At 39.0% G+C, this 15876-nt stretch overlaps 1 protein-coding gene across 4 annotated transcripts in view; it reads right to left on the minus strand.

Annotated features, from left to right (window-relative positions):
• PARD3B (par-3 family cell polarity regulator beta) overlaps positions 1–15876 on the minus strand; it is a 1099140-nt gene that overhangs the window by 453473 nt on the left and 629791 nt on the right. For all 4 annotated transcript variants that reach the window (XR_007718129.1, XM_050750804.1, XM_050750806.1 and 1 more), the window contains one exon: positions 482–652. Coding sequence is in view for 3 of the 4 variants with exons in the window: in XM_050750804.1 (XP_050606761.1) it covers positions 482–652 (171 nt within the window). In the remaining variant the exon portion in view is untranslated. The remainder of the gene's footprint in view (positions 1–481; positions 653–15876) is intronic.

Here is a 15876-nt window from a genome sequence, read left to right on the forward strand (position 1 = left end):
CATGAGCAAGCAGCTTGTTTAATAAATCAAATGTTAAATTAGTTAAGTCTCAGGTCTGTATTATTTATATGCAGATTATGGAAGAGAATACAGAGAGCTGATTGCATTATAATGATCTCCACATTAAACATTGTACACATGTGATTAGACACATTCTAAAGTATGGACACTGCTAGCATATCAACCAAAAAAGTATATAAAGATGTTTATGAACAAGTTCAGAGTTCTTGGAATTTCTGGGGGAAAAAACTAGAAATCATAGACCTGTTACATCTGATAAATGACTTACTTTATATGCACATTTTTACACCTTTCTATTATACCTAAAATATACAACCACCTACTCCCCACATAAATCCATCAAAGCTCTTCTGGGGCATATTTTCTCTATACGAATCTAGCTGCCATACTAGGAATGGAAGTCTGCATATTCTGGTGGCAATTTGGGCAACTTGCTGAGGAGAATCAAGATTTGCATCACCTCCATTGGTCTCTCTGGCCTCCTCAAAATCACCAACTGGATCATCCCTCGGATGTTTCCCTCCATGGACATTGACCGCCTAAGTGTTTCCATAGCTTCGTGGTTGGATTTTCCCAAAAGAGATTCTCCATTAACTGCAATCAGCTGGTCATTCATTCGCAGACGACCATCCTAAGGCAGAAGAAAGAAAAACAGAATTCAACAGAGAAAAGTATGGTGATGACATGTTGCGTTTTGGGGAGAAGTTCAAGTTTAAAAACGAAAAAACAACAACAAAAAAACCCCAGCTGTTAGTAGTGATTTATTTTCCATGGCAGAAAAAGGCTCTGGAGCTTATCAAATAGTCAAAAATACCAGCGATAATGAATTGTGTGAAAGTATTTTTTAGAAATCTTAGAGTCCTGAGCTGCAATAATTTAGACATTTGTATAATGCCTCTTACCTAAATCTTTGGCAAGCATGCTCATCTGACCTGATTCTGCCATTTGCTCTGGCAGAGACCATGTTGTTGACTCAAGGGAAGGGGGTTTGGAAACCAAAGGAGGTAGTCACAACGAAAGGAGAATTTGCCTTTTCAGGCACAGACAGGCATCATGCATAAATGCTGTGTGCTTGACAGTAGTAATGTGTCTCCTGATATCATTGCCAGCTCTATTGAACAGTACTAAAAAGAACAACCACGTAATTTTATCTAACATAACCACAAAGTTGCTCATCTGCCAAAGAACACAGAGGTGTGTAGAAAAGGACCAATTTGCCCTGATATCTTCTGGTGGAAAAGTTTAACAAAAAGAATTGTCAAGGTTTTCTCGAAGAGGCTCTGATGAATGAATACTTTCAACCAGCATCTTCAGGAAGAAATACCACTTACTACAAAGTAAAGAACCTCGGCATATGAATAGGCAGCCCAGACTGTGGTCTCATTCACTTTTGAGTGAATGAGGCACTGACCATCTCCAGCCAGAAGTCCCTCATAAGCAGAGGTCTAGATTAGTGGCTGACACACTGGGATGCCTGCTCTGCCTAGAAAAGAACTTGAAGGGATCACAGTGCATTTCCCCAAAGGCAGCCCGGGAGCAAAGACACATGAAATGCTGACAGTCAGACTCGGGGGACATGCTCTCTACCCATTCTACACTCAGGTAGAAAGTTCTTGCTATGAGGCACAGCTGTGATTAGGAATGTTATGCTGCTGCTGCTAATAAAGTTAACAGAAATAACCGTAGGTGTGTATAACAGTTCACCCTCACAGAGATTTCTTCCATAAATTACCCTAGTGATTCTCACAGAACCTGAGAATTTAAGATTTTCAGAAACATTTTACAGAAAAGGAAACTGAGGCACAAAACATAACTTGTTCCAGGCCACGAAAGCGAGTCAAAGGTTTCCATGAATCTTGACTCTTTAGTTCTTCCATGACAATTCCCTTTGTTTCTTATCTCTAGACTACAACTGTGCAACGCTAAATTAGGGAAAGGAAAATACTACAGAGTTCTTGTGGTGAGAAGTATCTGGGATTTGTGGTCAAATTAACAGAATGAAATGTAAAAGAAAAAGTCTTCCTAAGAAAGGAGATAGCCAGACACACACACTGAACAACAGAAACCAACCAGACAGCTTTGGGAGGGAAACCGCGCGGACAGGCCGTTAAATTTGGACTAATGCAGTAGCAGATGGCCCAAGGAAGTCCCTCCGCTGACAGTGGAGAAAAGGGAGGGCGGGGTGAGAGCTGCTGTTCCCCAGAGCCAATGCCCTCGTGAAGACACACCGCCCATGCCGCCTGCTGGAGAGGGTGTTAGCCACGTGGGATTGCAGGGGCCGCTCACAGGAGGGCACACCCACTTGGGGAAGAAATGGAGATGGCAGGGTAATGGGATCAATAGACAAGGGCATCAAGTCAGAGATGTAAACCGTTTAAGTGGACTGCCTCCTCAGAGCTTAATGTCCCCTGCCTTCCTCTTGTTTTCCCATTTCATTTAACCTTTACCCTAATTTGAAGCGAGTCTGGAAATGAGATTTACAGGAAAGGCCAAACAAGAAAGAAATCTCTTCACTTCTATTATCCAATTTTGAGTGAGGCACAAAAAAGCATAAGGCTACATGAAATGGGACATGACAGGCCAGGTGCGGTGGCTCACACCTGTAATCCCAGCACTCTGGGAGGCCAAGGTGGGTGGATCCCCTGAGGTCAGGAGTTCGAGATCAGCCTGACCAACATGGAGAAACCCTGTCTCTACTTAAAATACAGAATTAGCCGGGCGTGGTGGTACATGCCTATAATCCCAGCTACTCGGGATGCTGAGGCAGGAGAATCGCTTGAACCGGGGAGGCCGAGGTTGTGGTGAGCCAAGATTAGGCCACTGCACTCCAACCTGGGCAACCAAAGCGAAACTCTGTCTCAAAAAGAAGGCGGGGGGCGGGATGCGACAAAAACACCCTGAATGGTTTCGGTATGTGAAGTGAAATACAACTGGAGAAATTATTCTGCTCTATTGTCATATAAGAAAGGAGCACTACTGGACTGAATCTTGTTACTAAAAATCATTTTCGGATGAATGGAGACTGGTGTGTGGTTTTTAAAGAGGAGGAGGAAGCAGAAGAGTTGAATCCCGTTCCTGGTCCTAGTCCTGTTAACAGGAAATGAGGTTAACAGGAAATGTTCAGATTTTGCAGTGCTTTGTCTTGGCAGGACACCTCATCTGCTTCGACAGGAAGAAACAATATAAAGATGGAAGCTTTATGGCCACCTCTAGAAATGGAGGGAAGGAAATATGAGTGAGATCCCACCTGGTAATCTGTTGTGAACCTTTTCTGTGAAGTATGAGGCAAGGTCAGAGTGAAGAGGTAGACAACAGACAAGAAGATAGGAGAACATTTTTTTGGTAAAATACATCAATAGTTATTAAGCACAAATTTTTTTTTTTTTTTTCAGTTACATTCTAAATCTCAAGCATGCAGAATGACACTGAAATAGGGCATGTTTCCTATAACCAAGTCCCAAACAAAAAGACAGTTCGGGTCACCTTCGAGCAGCTGACATTTTTTTTCAAAGACATTCACATTCATCACAAGCATCACCAGAGAGTTGTGGGTGCAATAAAAATCCACACACTCTCATTGTCAGGCTTGGCTGGTCTGTTGTTATTGGTGTGTGTTTTTTCTTTATAAGATAAATGATGTGTAATTTCATTAATGGTGATGCCAGTAAGCACCATGTTGTCCTAACATTTAGAATATAATCACAGAATTTAGAGCTGGAAGGGTCCTTAGAGGTCATCTCGTCCAACCTCTTCCATTTACAGATGAATAATGTGATGCCCAGAGAGGATGAGAAACCATTTATCGAACACCTATTAGGATAAGGCACTTCCACAGATATTAGACTTGTTCAGCTAGTTAAGGTCAGAGTTGGAACAGAATAGCCCAAGTTCTGAATTCCACAGCGTCCCTATTCACCAAACCATTCCATATTCTACATAGATGACGATGACTAGTCCCTAAAGGGGTAATGCTTCAAGAAAAAAAGACTTTCAGAACCAGAGAGGACAATATGCCACCAGATGTCTCCTAGAAGGGAAGACAATATAAAATCCAGACACACAACAGAAGACATGGAGACAGGAAACGGTGCAGGGGCATGGCAGGGCAACCCAGAGGAGAGGAAAAAAAAGCCTGTCTACCTACTTAGCTAGACATCCATACATGCATGTCTATGTCTAGTCTTGACCTAAAATGAAGTTGATTCAATGAGGAACTCATTATTCAAAAACTCATCAAATCTCCCTCAAAACTGTGTATGTCCCATTTGCTTTGGAATAATTTTGACAAAGAAAATTAGCTTTTTATGGTTTTTAAAATTAATTTTATATTCTAGTAAATATTTAGGCATGAGAATATTAACTTTCAATTGACTTTACATAAATGAATTCAAATATTCAAGGATGTTACTTGGTAATTCTAGGATATTCATTTCATCTGGGTCATGCTTGCAATATTCTCTCTCTGTCTCTCTCTCTCACACACACACTCCTCTCTCTCTCTGTCTCTCTCACCCCTTTTTCTTCCTATATTACTCCCATCAGACTCCTAAGCAAAAAGACTTCAATTATGTTCCCCGCTTCTGGCATCCCCCCATAACCAACTCCATCCTCAAGCTAGAAAGGAGTAAAGGAAATTCCCAAAGGGAAGGAAAACATATTAAAAAGAATCAGGAGAACAGAGTAAAGACAAAATGGAACTTCTTCAGTGCAGTTCAGAATGAAAAAACCTGGTACGAGGTTAGGTCTTCTCCAGGTCCTGGCATGGTTTCAATCTCATCAGCTTTAGCTGGTCCTATCACAGTAGGATGCACCGAGGACCAGGAGACAAGACCTTCGAGTACGACATCTCCCTTTTACTGAACACCTAATGTAGGCTAGTCCTTGTGCACATCTTTTGCATGTATTTGCCCATTCATTTCTTACAGCAACCCTGTGATATAAATGCTACTCTCTGCTATTTAGAGACGTAAAGATGAAGGCCCAGAGAAATAAAGTGACTTGTCAAAGGGTATGGTCATAGCCAGGTCTCCTCATCTCTAAGGTTAATGACATGAATCCTTTATGACACGTTGCTTCTAAATTCAGACTTCTAGAGATTATTAAAGGCACTATATTAATGTCAAAGAATCTTTACTCTGTGCATCATGCTAAATCCTTTACATATAGTAGACAATTTACTCCTTACAGAAACCCTGTATATTTGAGATTGCTGCCCCCATTTTATAAAAGAAGAAATTGCAGTCAGAGAGTTTAAATGAATTGTTACAAGTAATGTTTCTAAAAGCAGATGTGAACTAGGTCTGGGTCACTCTGCAGCCCAAGTTTTCAAACAATCTGCTAGTGATTCTTAGTCTTTACGGGCTCTTAGACTCCTTGGAGAATCTAATAAAAGCTACAGATCCTCATTTTTTAAAAACAAATATTTACGCCAGGGTCTTTCCACAACTGTGCGTTTAAGCCAGATCATTCTTTGGAGTGAGGGGTCGTTACGTATGCTGTAGGCTACTCCATGTGTCCTCTAAAGCATATTTATGATTTCTGGGTGGTCCAATGACCTTGTAGTTCATCCCCTGTGGTATATTCACTGGTGCCTGGGTACTTTCTCTGCCATGATTACTGGCAACGTTGTGTGGCTAATCCACCTGGCTTGGCAAATTTTTTGTTAAACCCTCCCTGCAACTGCCCTGTTACCTCTAAAATTCTAATGAATACAGAGGAAAAGTAAGAAAGCCAAAGCAAAGGAATGAACTAGCCACTGAAGAATATGAGAGAAGCATGAGAAAGTGGGCTGGCTTTCCCAGCGGTAGCTGGCTGGGGCCCAAGGCCAGTCCACATTAGTCCAGGGTGTTGAGAGGATTAATCATGACCAGATGTTGGCTTCTGCCTCCACATGCTTCTAATGGGGCCCTTGGTATGGCCTCCTGGGATATTATCAACACCAAGGTCCCAAACCCCAAAGCTTGACTTCAGGTTGCAGAGCAGATGTTTCCCTGGAATAGGGTGGGACCCCAGGCAAGATGGCACCTGATTGAGGGAGAGAATTATCCTCAACAAATCCTCTCAGGGCCTTCCAATTACTCTATGACAACATCTGTCTACTGTATTTTTTGAAAAAACAAATCAAACCCCCAAAAAACCCAAAACCCTAAACTAAGAAAAGAACCTTGTATTCCAGATTGAAATAATTTACCTTCATTCAAAAACAACTGCAATGGAAGGGCAAGAATGAATCAACATTTTTAAAGAACAGTTGTTAAAACAAAAAAGTTAGTATATGTTTCACATCATTTCAGCTTATATGAAGAGATCCATTTTTCCCAAATAAGACCTCTATTTTCCAGGGACAACAGACTGTAATCTGGTGTACACACTTTGGTGACTTTGCCCATATTCTTTCTTCTGCCCAAAAAGCCCTTTGCATTCCTGCTCACCTCTTCAAAATCTACTTACCCCTCAACCCAAGCAAACCTCAGCAATTGCCTTCCTTTCATAGTTTTCTCCTCAGACAGAATTAAATGCTCCATCATCCCAACACCCACGATACTTCTCACATTTGCCTATGATAGCTCCTATCATATTAGTGTTGTTTATATATTTATTTAATGTACTGTGTTACTACCTTTCTAGATTATAGAATGGGTAATTTTAAGTATGCTGTGTCTAGTCCATTATATACTGTTGCCTAACTCACTCTAAATGTTCAAGAAGTGCTTGCTAAATTAAGTCAGTCAGGTGCTTTGGTCCTGGTGTTAAGTTTCATCTACAAATTGTAACTATGAGAGATTCACAAACCTAAGCTGTCTTGAATATGCCACCTTTCGAATTCTTAAAAAAAAAAAAAATGCTTGATTGCTTTCTGTATACTGGCCCTATCTCTACTTGCTCAGATATTGTAAAATTTAAATTTATGTAATTCTGTTATTGTCTTAAGAACTTCACTCCATTTCTGTGTAGCAAACCAATGAAATCACTTGTGGGCATATGAAGTTTTTTTTTTTTTTTTTTTTTTTTTTAATTGAGACAGAGTCTCTCGCTCTTGTTGCCCAGGCTGGAGTGCAGTGGTGTGATCTCTGCTCATTGCAACCTCTGCCTCCCTGGTTCAAGCAATTCTCCTACCTCAGCCTCTTGAGTAGCTGGGATTACAGGAGCACACCACCACGCCTGGCTAGTTTTTGTATTTTTAGTAGAGACGGGGTTTCACCATGTTGGTCAGGATTATTGCAACAAGCCTGACTATATGAATTAACATATGCATAAACCATTCTGAAATAATGCTTTCAAAATGTATTATAAATCTTTTCATTTTAAAATCATTCTGGAAAAATATGGGGCATTAACAGATATACTGCAACTTATGGCCTTTACTACAGCCATATTGAATCTTATAATTTCTTCTGCAAGAAAGTTTGAGAAGTACTTACTTCAAACCATCAAAACATTCTCTGGTGTACTATATAGCAATAACGTTCTGTACTTGTTTTATACTTTAGTCTTTCCTGTCATTCCTGTTTCCTCTCCATCCTGATTTTCTGCTCTTAATTTACTTTGGTCCAGAAAACCAGATTAAAAAGAAGTTTGTTAAAGCATGTATGTTATATATGAATTAAGAATTATTTGCATGAATGCCTAACCAGGTTAGAATTTTGGAAGCCATTTCAACATACTTATCTTATTGATTTACTTCTTGGTGGTGTTTTTTTATACACTTACACTTGTTTATACTGAGGTTGCTTAAAACCAATCACTATAAAAATGGGTACAAACCAGAAAGCTAGAACAAAAACATGCATGTATATGTATGCAGAGTTCATACTGTGGTCAGAGTTTTGTTTGAGCATTCTGGTTTGTGTCCATTTTTCTAGTGACTGGTCTTGTGTGTGTGTGTGTGTGTGTACACATATATATGGCCTATAGGTACCCATAATGAAGACGAATATAGCTTTTCAGGGGAAAGTTACTATTTTCAGATCCAAAGCATCATTAGCATGCTATATCAACTTTTGTAGATTATAATTTCCTTTTTCATTAGGACTATCAACTCTTAAATTTTTTTCAAGCCCACTGAGACAATCACGGAGTCCAAAATACACATCAAAATGTTGTAGCATTCCAAAATTTTATTCAGTATAGTATATATGTAAATTTATTTCTTGTTTGCATTTCCATTCACAAAATAAAAATGCAAAAGTGACAGAGATCTGCAAGGAAAAGCAATGATAGAGGCTGGAATTATAGGATTTTTTTAAAAAAAGACATGGGGTCTCACTGTGTTGCCCAGGCTAGAGCACAGTGACTATTCACAGGCACAATTACACTGCACTACAGTCTGGAACTCCTGAGCTCGAGTGATCCTCCTGCTTAGTTGAAAATACAGGAGCCCATTACTGTGCCAGCTATTTTGAGATTTTAAAAGTAATGTTATATTACATTTTAATAAAGCAGTTATTACTGTAGAAAATTCATCAATAAGCCTGACTATATGAATTAATATATGCTAACATTTTCAGTTTTTTTAAAAAATAGAAAGTTAGCTAAAAATGTATTTTTCCTATACTTAAATTAATAACTTCCTTTTTAAAGGTCAAATTCTTATTGGGTATATAGTGATTATGAATTTATGTATATTTCCAGGCAAAGTTCCTGCTTTTAATGTCCTTAAAGTGTATCACATCTTTGTGGTTAGAAATAAAATGTGAGTGGCTTCTTACATTTGAGGATTTTCAATGGCACTTTTAAAATTATCTGGTCCTTTTGCCAGAGGAAAACCTTAGAAGTCACTAACTACCAGTAAGGATCCTCAACGCTCTCCCACCAGCAGAAAACATTATAAATTTCAAGAAAAATGGTCAGTTGAAGAAATATTTCACATTAGTGTTCCTTAAAAAGCTGTCCCTTTTATCTTCCTTTGAATTCATTAATTATAGATCTATCACATGATTTATAGATACCGGCAGAGATGGGGGTGGAAATTAGTCACGCTGGGAGCGCCTACCGGAGTTAAGTAGTTTGGATGCCGTTAAATGTCCCACATGACAATGAGACATGGAGATTCAGGATCAAGTGCCATGTTCCTGGATATTCTAGAACTGTGCATTTTTTCTCCAAAAATTTAGAGTTTAGTCATTTAAAAATATCAGGATTGTGTGTATTAGTCCAAATTCTTTCTTTTACCCATTACTAAATAGTGCAGATTATGAAATCCTGCATCCTTCAGAAGGAGCATCCCGAATTATCCTCAGCACACAGGAATCAAATTACTTCAATTATGTCTATTTCATATTCTGAGTGCATACATTTACAATTAGCCATGTCAGGCATTTTTCTTTCACTTAATTTCATCATCATCGAGTAGCATTTATTAAGCACAAACCTGGCTAATTAATTTTTTAGAGAATAACTGATAGTCTTAAATATATTCTATTTAACAGCCCGTAAACAATCTACCCGATATATGATATTTTTCCTTTAGCAAAAATTGCCTTTAAATGTGAATTTTTCCCTTATTATTTCAAAGTTTCAATAGGACACATACCACACCCAAAGTCAGCATACTGAAATCAAAAACACCATTCAGAACTGGTACAACAGACTTCGTGGGACTTTTACTCTCACTGCAGTGTGTTATTACAATATCTTACCTAACTTAAAAAAAAAAAAAAAAAAAAAACCCACTCTTCTAGTTATGTATACCTTTTTTTTTTTTTTTTTTTTTTTTTGTGAGACGGAGTCTCGCTCTGTCGCCCAGGCTGGAGTGCAGTGGCCAGATCTCGGCTCACTGCAAGCTCCGCCTCCCGGGTTCACGCCATTCTCCTGCCTCAGCCGCCCGAGTAGCTGAAACTACAGGCGCCCGCCACCTCGCCCGGCTAGTTTTTTGTATTTTTTAGTAGAGACGGGGTTTCACCGTGTTAGCCAGGATCGTCTCGATTTCCTGACCTCATGATCTGCCCGTCTCGGCCTCCCAAAGTGCTGGGATTACAGGCTTGAGCCACCGCGCCCGGCCGTATACATGTTTAAAGTAATTCTTTAGGGTGGCAAAACAAGCAACTTAAGGAAGTATAATCAATAGATGTAAAACTGCATTTTTACTAAAAAATTTCAGTTAATATGGTACATGAAAAGCAAAGAAAAACCCCTGATCTCAAAATGAATTTAAAATGTTCAGCAAATGAACATAAAAATATCTAACATCTTCAGACTGATCACTGACACTTTATCTGTGCTTTCTGGATAAAATAAAAAGCATATTTTGATGTGGATTTAGGGAAAGGGCAAATTTTTCTCAAGGTATTTTTTCTAACTGCAACAAAGACGATACTTCTTTTTACTTAACAGCAACACTACCACCACATTCACTTTAAATTCCAACCACAAAAGCAAAATTTTAGAAAATCATTCTCATGGACGTCACAACTTCATTCTGCTCATAATTCTTTCAGAAGCAGTTGACATATATGCTTGTATTTAGTATATTTTAGTTCTAGAAGCAATTACACTGTATGTCAGGGGCAAATGCCCAGGAAGAAAGACAGAAACTAAATGAAACCACAAACGTGTAATGCATGCTAGTGCTTAAGCATACTGGCATTAATGATCTAAGAAGTAATATTTGCTGTTATGGTCAATGGCCACATAGAACACTAAGAGGCACAGGTACAAGTGACGCTTCAGAGGGGTCCATGAAGAGCTCCGTATGGCACATCAGCCTGTAATCAAAAGTGGTGCAGCCTGATGCATGGAGACAAGAGTTTCTGGGCTTTATTTCTTAATGTACAGACTTGAAGTTAAATATCAAGTTGAGATTAAGCATTTGGATAATTGTGAGCAGGGCAGAATTACTGTTCTGTTGGTTTTTAGAATGAGTCAGGGACTCACTTCCAAGAGGGCGTCCTAGAGTAGCTGGCTGCTCTTGTTTCCAAATAGAGAGTTATATCCTCTATTAGAAATAACTCAAACAAGACATGACATGATAGAAAGCAACAGACTGAGAGTTAAGGAAAACAAAACAAAATAAAACAAAACAAAGCAAAGCCCTCAATTAGAGTCAAGTTATTCAGGGGTTTTACATCTGGCATGAAGTAGCCTATCTTTGTTTATACCAACGGAGGCCCCCAGGAGAATCCAGCACACAGAACGCACAGGAAGAATTTGGTCATACCTTTCAAAGTAGTTTAGTTTTCAAAAAATCCACCTACCCTAAAGGGAAAAACACCTTGAGAACTAATTAGTGGTATGAAAGGCCAGGAGGAAAAGACTGTGCTCTGGTTGAAAGATTATTTCGTTGATTCCGGGTAAAAACCTAGGGCCAAATGCTGAGACAAAGATGCTCCCAGTGCTCCTCTCTCCTCTGCCCCAGGGATACTGTAGTCTACTATATTTGTATCCTCTCAACAGGGACAGGAACCAGTCTCAAAACAATTTTCCTAAGACAGAGTCCTGAATCATAGAATGGGTGGCAATTTTCCGAGGAGTAACAGTGGATTACTGGAACAGCAGTAGGAGAATGGAAAAATACTTCTTTTTTTTTTCCTGGTGAATCAGATTTCTCGTGAACAAATCTCAGGACTCTATCCTTTATACTGCAAAAGGTAAACAAGACAAATGGATACTAAACATTCACAAGAAGGCTAAGTTCATGATTGATGCCTCTTACTGTTTAAGATCAGCTATAAATATGTTGTCCAGTGGTTTCTAATGGTGTGAGTGTCTGACTCAGCAGACCAGTGTCAGGAAAGAAATTTACATAAATGGAAAGTGAAATCTTTCTGCAAGAAACAGGACTGTTAGAAACTGCTTAGGTAAGGAGATGCTCACTTACACAAACATGGATCTACATATTAAACCTGCTCTCCAATATCTGCCTGAGCTTAAGTTATTGCCCATAAAAATGCGAAGATGTTTGCTTTTAATTTCCAAAAAGTCATCTCAGTTTCAATTTTACTTGGAATAAATTCTGCAAATAGAGCTGTCATTAGGAATAAGAAGAATAACTTCAAGCTGGTATCCACAAACATGACCAAGAACTCATACTCAAACCTAGCACATATTTAGATGGCTTGCCTAAGGATGACAGCACCATACAACACACCTCCAGGCCAATGGGCCCTGCTCTCTAGGAATGTGAATGGATCATATGGAAGAGTCTTCATTTCAACGCAGCGTAACACAGGCTCTGGAGTCAGACTGCCTGGATTCAAATCTTAAAGTAATTCCTGGCTATCTGACCACCAGAAAGGCACTAAAGGCTCTAACCTATAATTTCCACTTTGATAAAATGGCCTGAAAATAATCCAATGTGAATGTGAATAAAGTTAGATAATCTATATAAAACACCTATCCTAGTGTTCAGCATATACTAAGCACAATAAATGTGCATTGCTATTGTTGTTGCTATTACTATTATTTCTCTTTTGCTCCTGGTTATGTATTTCTGAGCCAGTCTTGTTTTTATTAATTTTATTTTTTTAATTATACTTTAAGTTTTAGGGTATATGTGCACAACGTGCAGGTTTGTTACATACATATACATGTGCCATGTTGGTGTGCTGCACCCATTAACTCATCATTTACATTAGGTGTATCTCCTAATGCTATCCCTTCCCGCTCCCCCGACCCCACGACAGGCCCCACGACAGGCCCCACGACAGGTGTGTGATGTTCCCCACTCTGTGTCCAAGTGTTCTCATTGTTCAACTCCCACCTCTGAGTGAGAACATGCAGTGTTTGGTTTTCTATTCTTGCAACAGTCTGCTCAGAATGATGGTTTCCAGCTACATCCATGTCCCTACAAAAGACATGAACTCATCCTTTTTTATGGCTGCATAGTATTCTATGGTGTATATGTGCCACATTTTCTTAATCCAGTCTATCATTGACGGACATTTGGTTTGGTTCCAAGTCTTTGCTGTTGTGAATAGTGCCACAATAAACATACATGTGCATGTGTCTTTATAGCAGCATGATTTATAATCCTTTGGGTATATACCCAGTAATGGGATGGCTGAGTCAAATGATATTTCTAGTTCTTGATCCTTGAGGAATCACCACACTGTCTTCCACAATGGTTGAACTAGTTTACAGTCCTACCAACAGTGTGAAAGTGTTCCTATTTCTCCACATCCTCTCCAGCACCTGTTGTTTCCTGACTTTTTAATGATTGCCATTCTAACTGGTGTGAAATGGTATCTCATTGTGGTTTTGATTTGCATTTCTCCGATGGCCAGTGATGATGAGCATTCTTTTCATGTGTCTGTTGGTTGCATAAATGTCTTCTTTTGAGAAGTGTCTGGTCATATCCTTTGCCCACTTTTTGATGGGGTTGTTTGATTTTTTCTTGTAAATTTGTTTAAGTTCTTTGTAGGTTCTGGATATTAGCCCTTTGTCAGATGGGTAGATTGTAAAAATTTTCTCCCATTCTGTAGGTTGCCTATTCACTCTGATGGCAGTTTCTTTTGCTGTGCAGAAGCTCTTTAGTTTACCTAGATCCCATTTGTCAATTTTGGCTTTTGTTGCCATTGCTTTTGGTGTTTTAGTCATGAAGTCCTTGCCCATGCCTATGTCCCGAATGGTATTGCCTAGGTTTTCTTCTAGGGTTTTTATGGTTTAAGGTCTGACATTTAAGTCTTTAATCCATCTTGAATTAATTTTTGTATAAGGTATACAGAAGGGATCCAGTTTCAGCTTTCCACATATGGCTAGCCAGTTTTCCCAGCACCATTTATTAACTAGGGAATCCTTTCCCCATTTCTTGTTTTTGTCAGGTGTGTCAAAGATCAGATAGTTGTAGATGTGTGATATTATTTCTGAGGGCTCTGTTCTGTTCCATTGGTCTATTTCTCTGTTTTGGTACCATGCTGTTTTGGTTACTGTAGCCTTGTAGTATAGTTTGAAGTCAGGTAGTATGATGCCTCCAGCTTTGTTCTTTTGACTTAGGATTGTCTTGGCAATGTGGGCTCTTTTCTGGTTCCATATGAATTTTAAAGTAGTTTTTTCCAATTCTGTGAAGAAAGTCATTGGTGGCTTGATGGGGATGCCATTGAATCTATAAATCACCTTGGGAAATATGGCCATTTTCATGATATTGATTCTTCCTATCCATGAGCATGAAATGTTCTTCCATTTGTTTGTGTCCTCTTTTATTTTGTTGAGCAGTGGTTTGCAGTTCTCCTTAAAGAGGTCCTTCATATCCCTTGTAAGTTGGATTCCTAGGTATTTTATTCTCTTTGAAGCAATTCTGAATGGGAGTTCACTCATGATTTGGCTCTCTCTTTGTCTGTTATTGGTGTATAGGAATGCTTGTGATTTTTGCACATTGGTTTTATATCCTGAGATTTTGCTGAACTTGCTCATCAGCTTAAGGAGATTTTGGCATGAGACGATGGGGTTCTCTAAATATACAGTCACGTCATCTGCAAACAGGGAAAATTTGACTTCCTCTTTTCCTAAATGAATACCCTTTCTTTCTTTCTCCTGCCTGACTGCCCTGGCCAGAACTTCCAATACTATGTTGAATAGAAGTGGTGAGAGAGGGCATCCCTGTCTTGTGCCAGTTTTCAAAGGGAATGCTTCCAGTTTTTGCCCATTCAGTATGATATTGGCTGTGGGTTTGTCATAAATAGCTCTCATTATTTTGAGATACATCCCATCAATACCTAATTTATTGCGAGATTTTAGCATGAAGGGCTCTTGAATTTTGTCAAAGGCCCTTTCTGCATCAATTGAGATAATCATGTGGTTTTTGTCTTTGGTTCTGTTTATATGATGGATTACATTTACTGATTTGCGAATGTTGAACCAGCCTTGCATCCCAGGAAGCCAACTTAATCATGCTGGATAAGCTTTTTGATGTGCTGCTGGATTTGGTTTACCAGTATTTTATTGAGGATTTTTGCATTCATGTTCATCAGGGACACTGGCCTAAAATTCTCTTCTTTTTTGTTGTGTCTCTGCCAGGCTTTGGTATCAGGATGATGTTGGCCTCATAAAATGAGTTAGGGAGGATTTCTATTGATTTTTCTATTGATTGGAATAGTTTCAGAAGGAATGGTACCAGCTCCTCTTTGTACCTCTGGTAGAATTCGGCTGTGAATCCGTCTGGTCCTGGACTTTTTTTTGGTTGGTAGGCTACTGATTATTGCCTCAATTTCAGAGCTTGTTATTGGTCTATTCAGGGATTCAACTTCTTCCTGGTTTAGTCTTGGGAGGGTGTATGTGTCCAGGAATTTATTCATTTCTTCTAGATTTTCCAGTTTATTTGCATAGAGGTGTTTATAATATTCTCTGATGGCAGTTTGTATTTCTGTAGGATTGGTGGTAATATCCCCTTTATCATTTTTTATTGCATCTATTTGATTCTTCTTTCTTTTCTCCTTTATTAGCCTTGCTAGTGGTCTATCAATTTCGTTGATCTTTTCAAAAAACCAACTCCTGGATTCATTGATTGTTTGAAGGGTGTTTTGTGTCTCTATCTCCTTTAGTTCTGCTCTGATCTTAGTTATTTCTTGCCTTCTGCTAGCTTTTGAATGTGTTTGCTCTTGCTTCTCTAGTTCTTTTAATTGTGATGTTAGGGTATCAATTTTAGATCTTTCCTGCTCTCTCTTGTGGGCATTTAGTACTATAAATTTCCCTCTACACACTGCTTTAAATGTGTCCCAGAGATTCTGGTATGTTGTATGTTTGTTCTCATTGGTTTCAAACAACATCTTTATGTCTGCCTTCATTTTGTTATCTACCCAGTAGTCAGTTAGGAGCAGGCTGTTCAGTTTCCATGTAGTTGAGTGGTTTTGATTGAGTTTCTTAGTCCTGAGTTCTAGTTTGATTGCACTGTGGTCTAAGAGACAGTTTGTTATAATTTTTGTT

This window comes from Macaca thibetana, chromosome 12, assembly GCF_024542745.1.
Source record: "Macaca thibetana thibetana isolate TM-01 chromosome 12, ASM2454274v1, whole genome shotgun sequence".
Lineage (NCBI taxonomy): Eukaryota > Metazoa > Chordata > Mammalia > Primates > Cercopithecidae > Macaca > Macaca thibetana.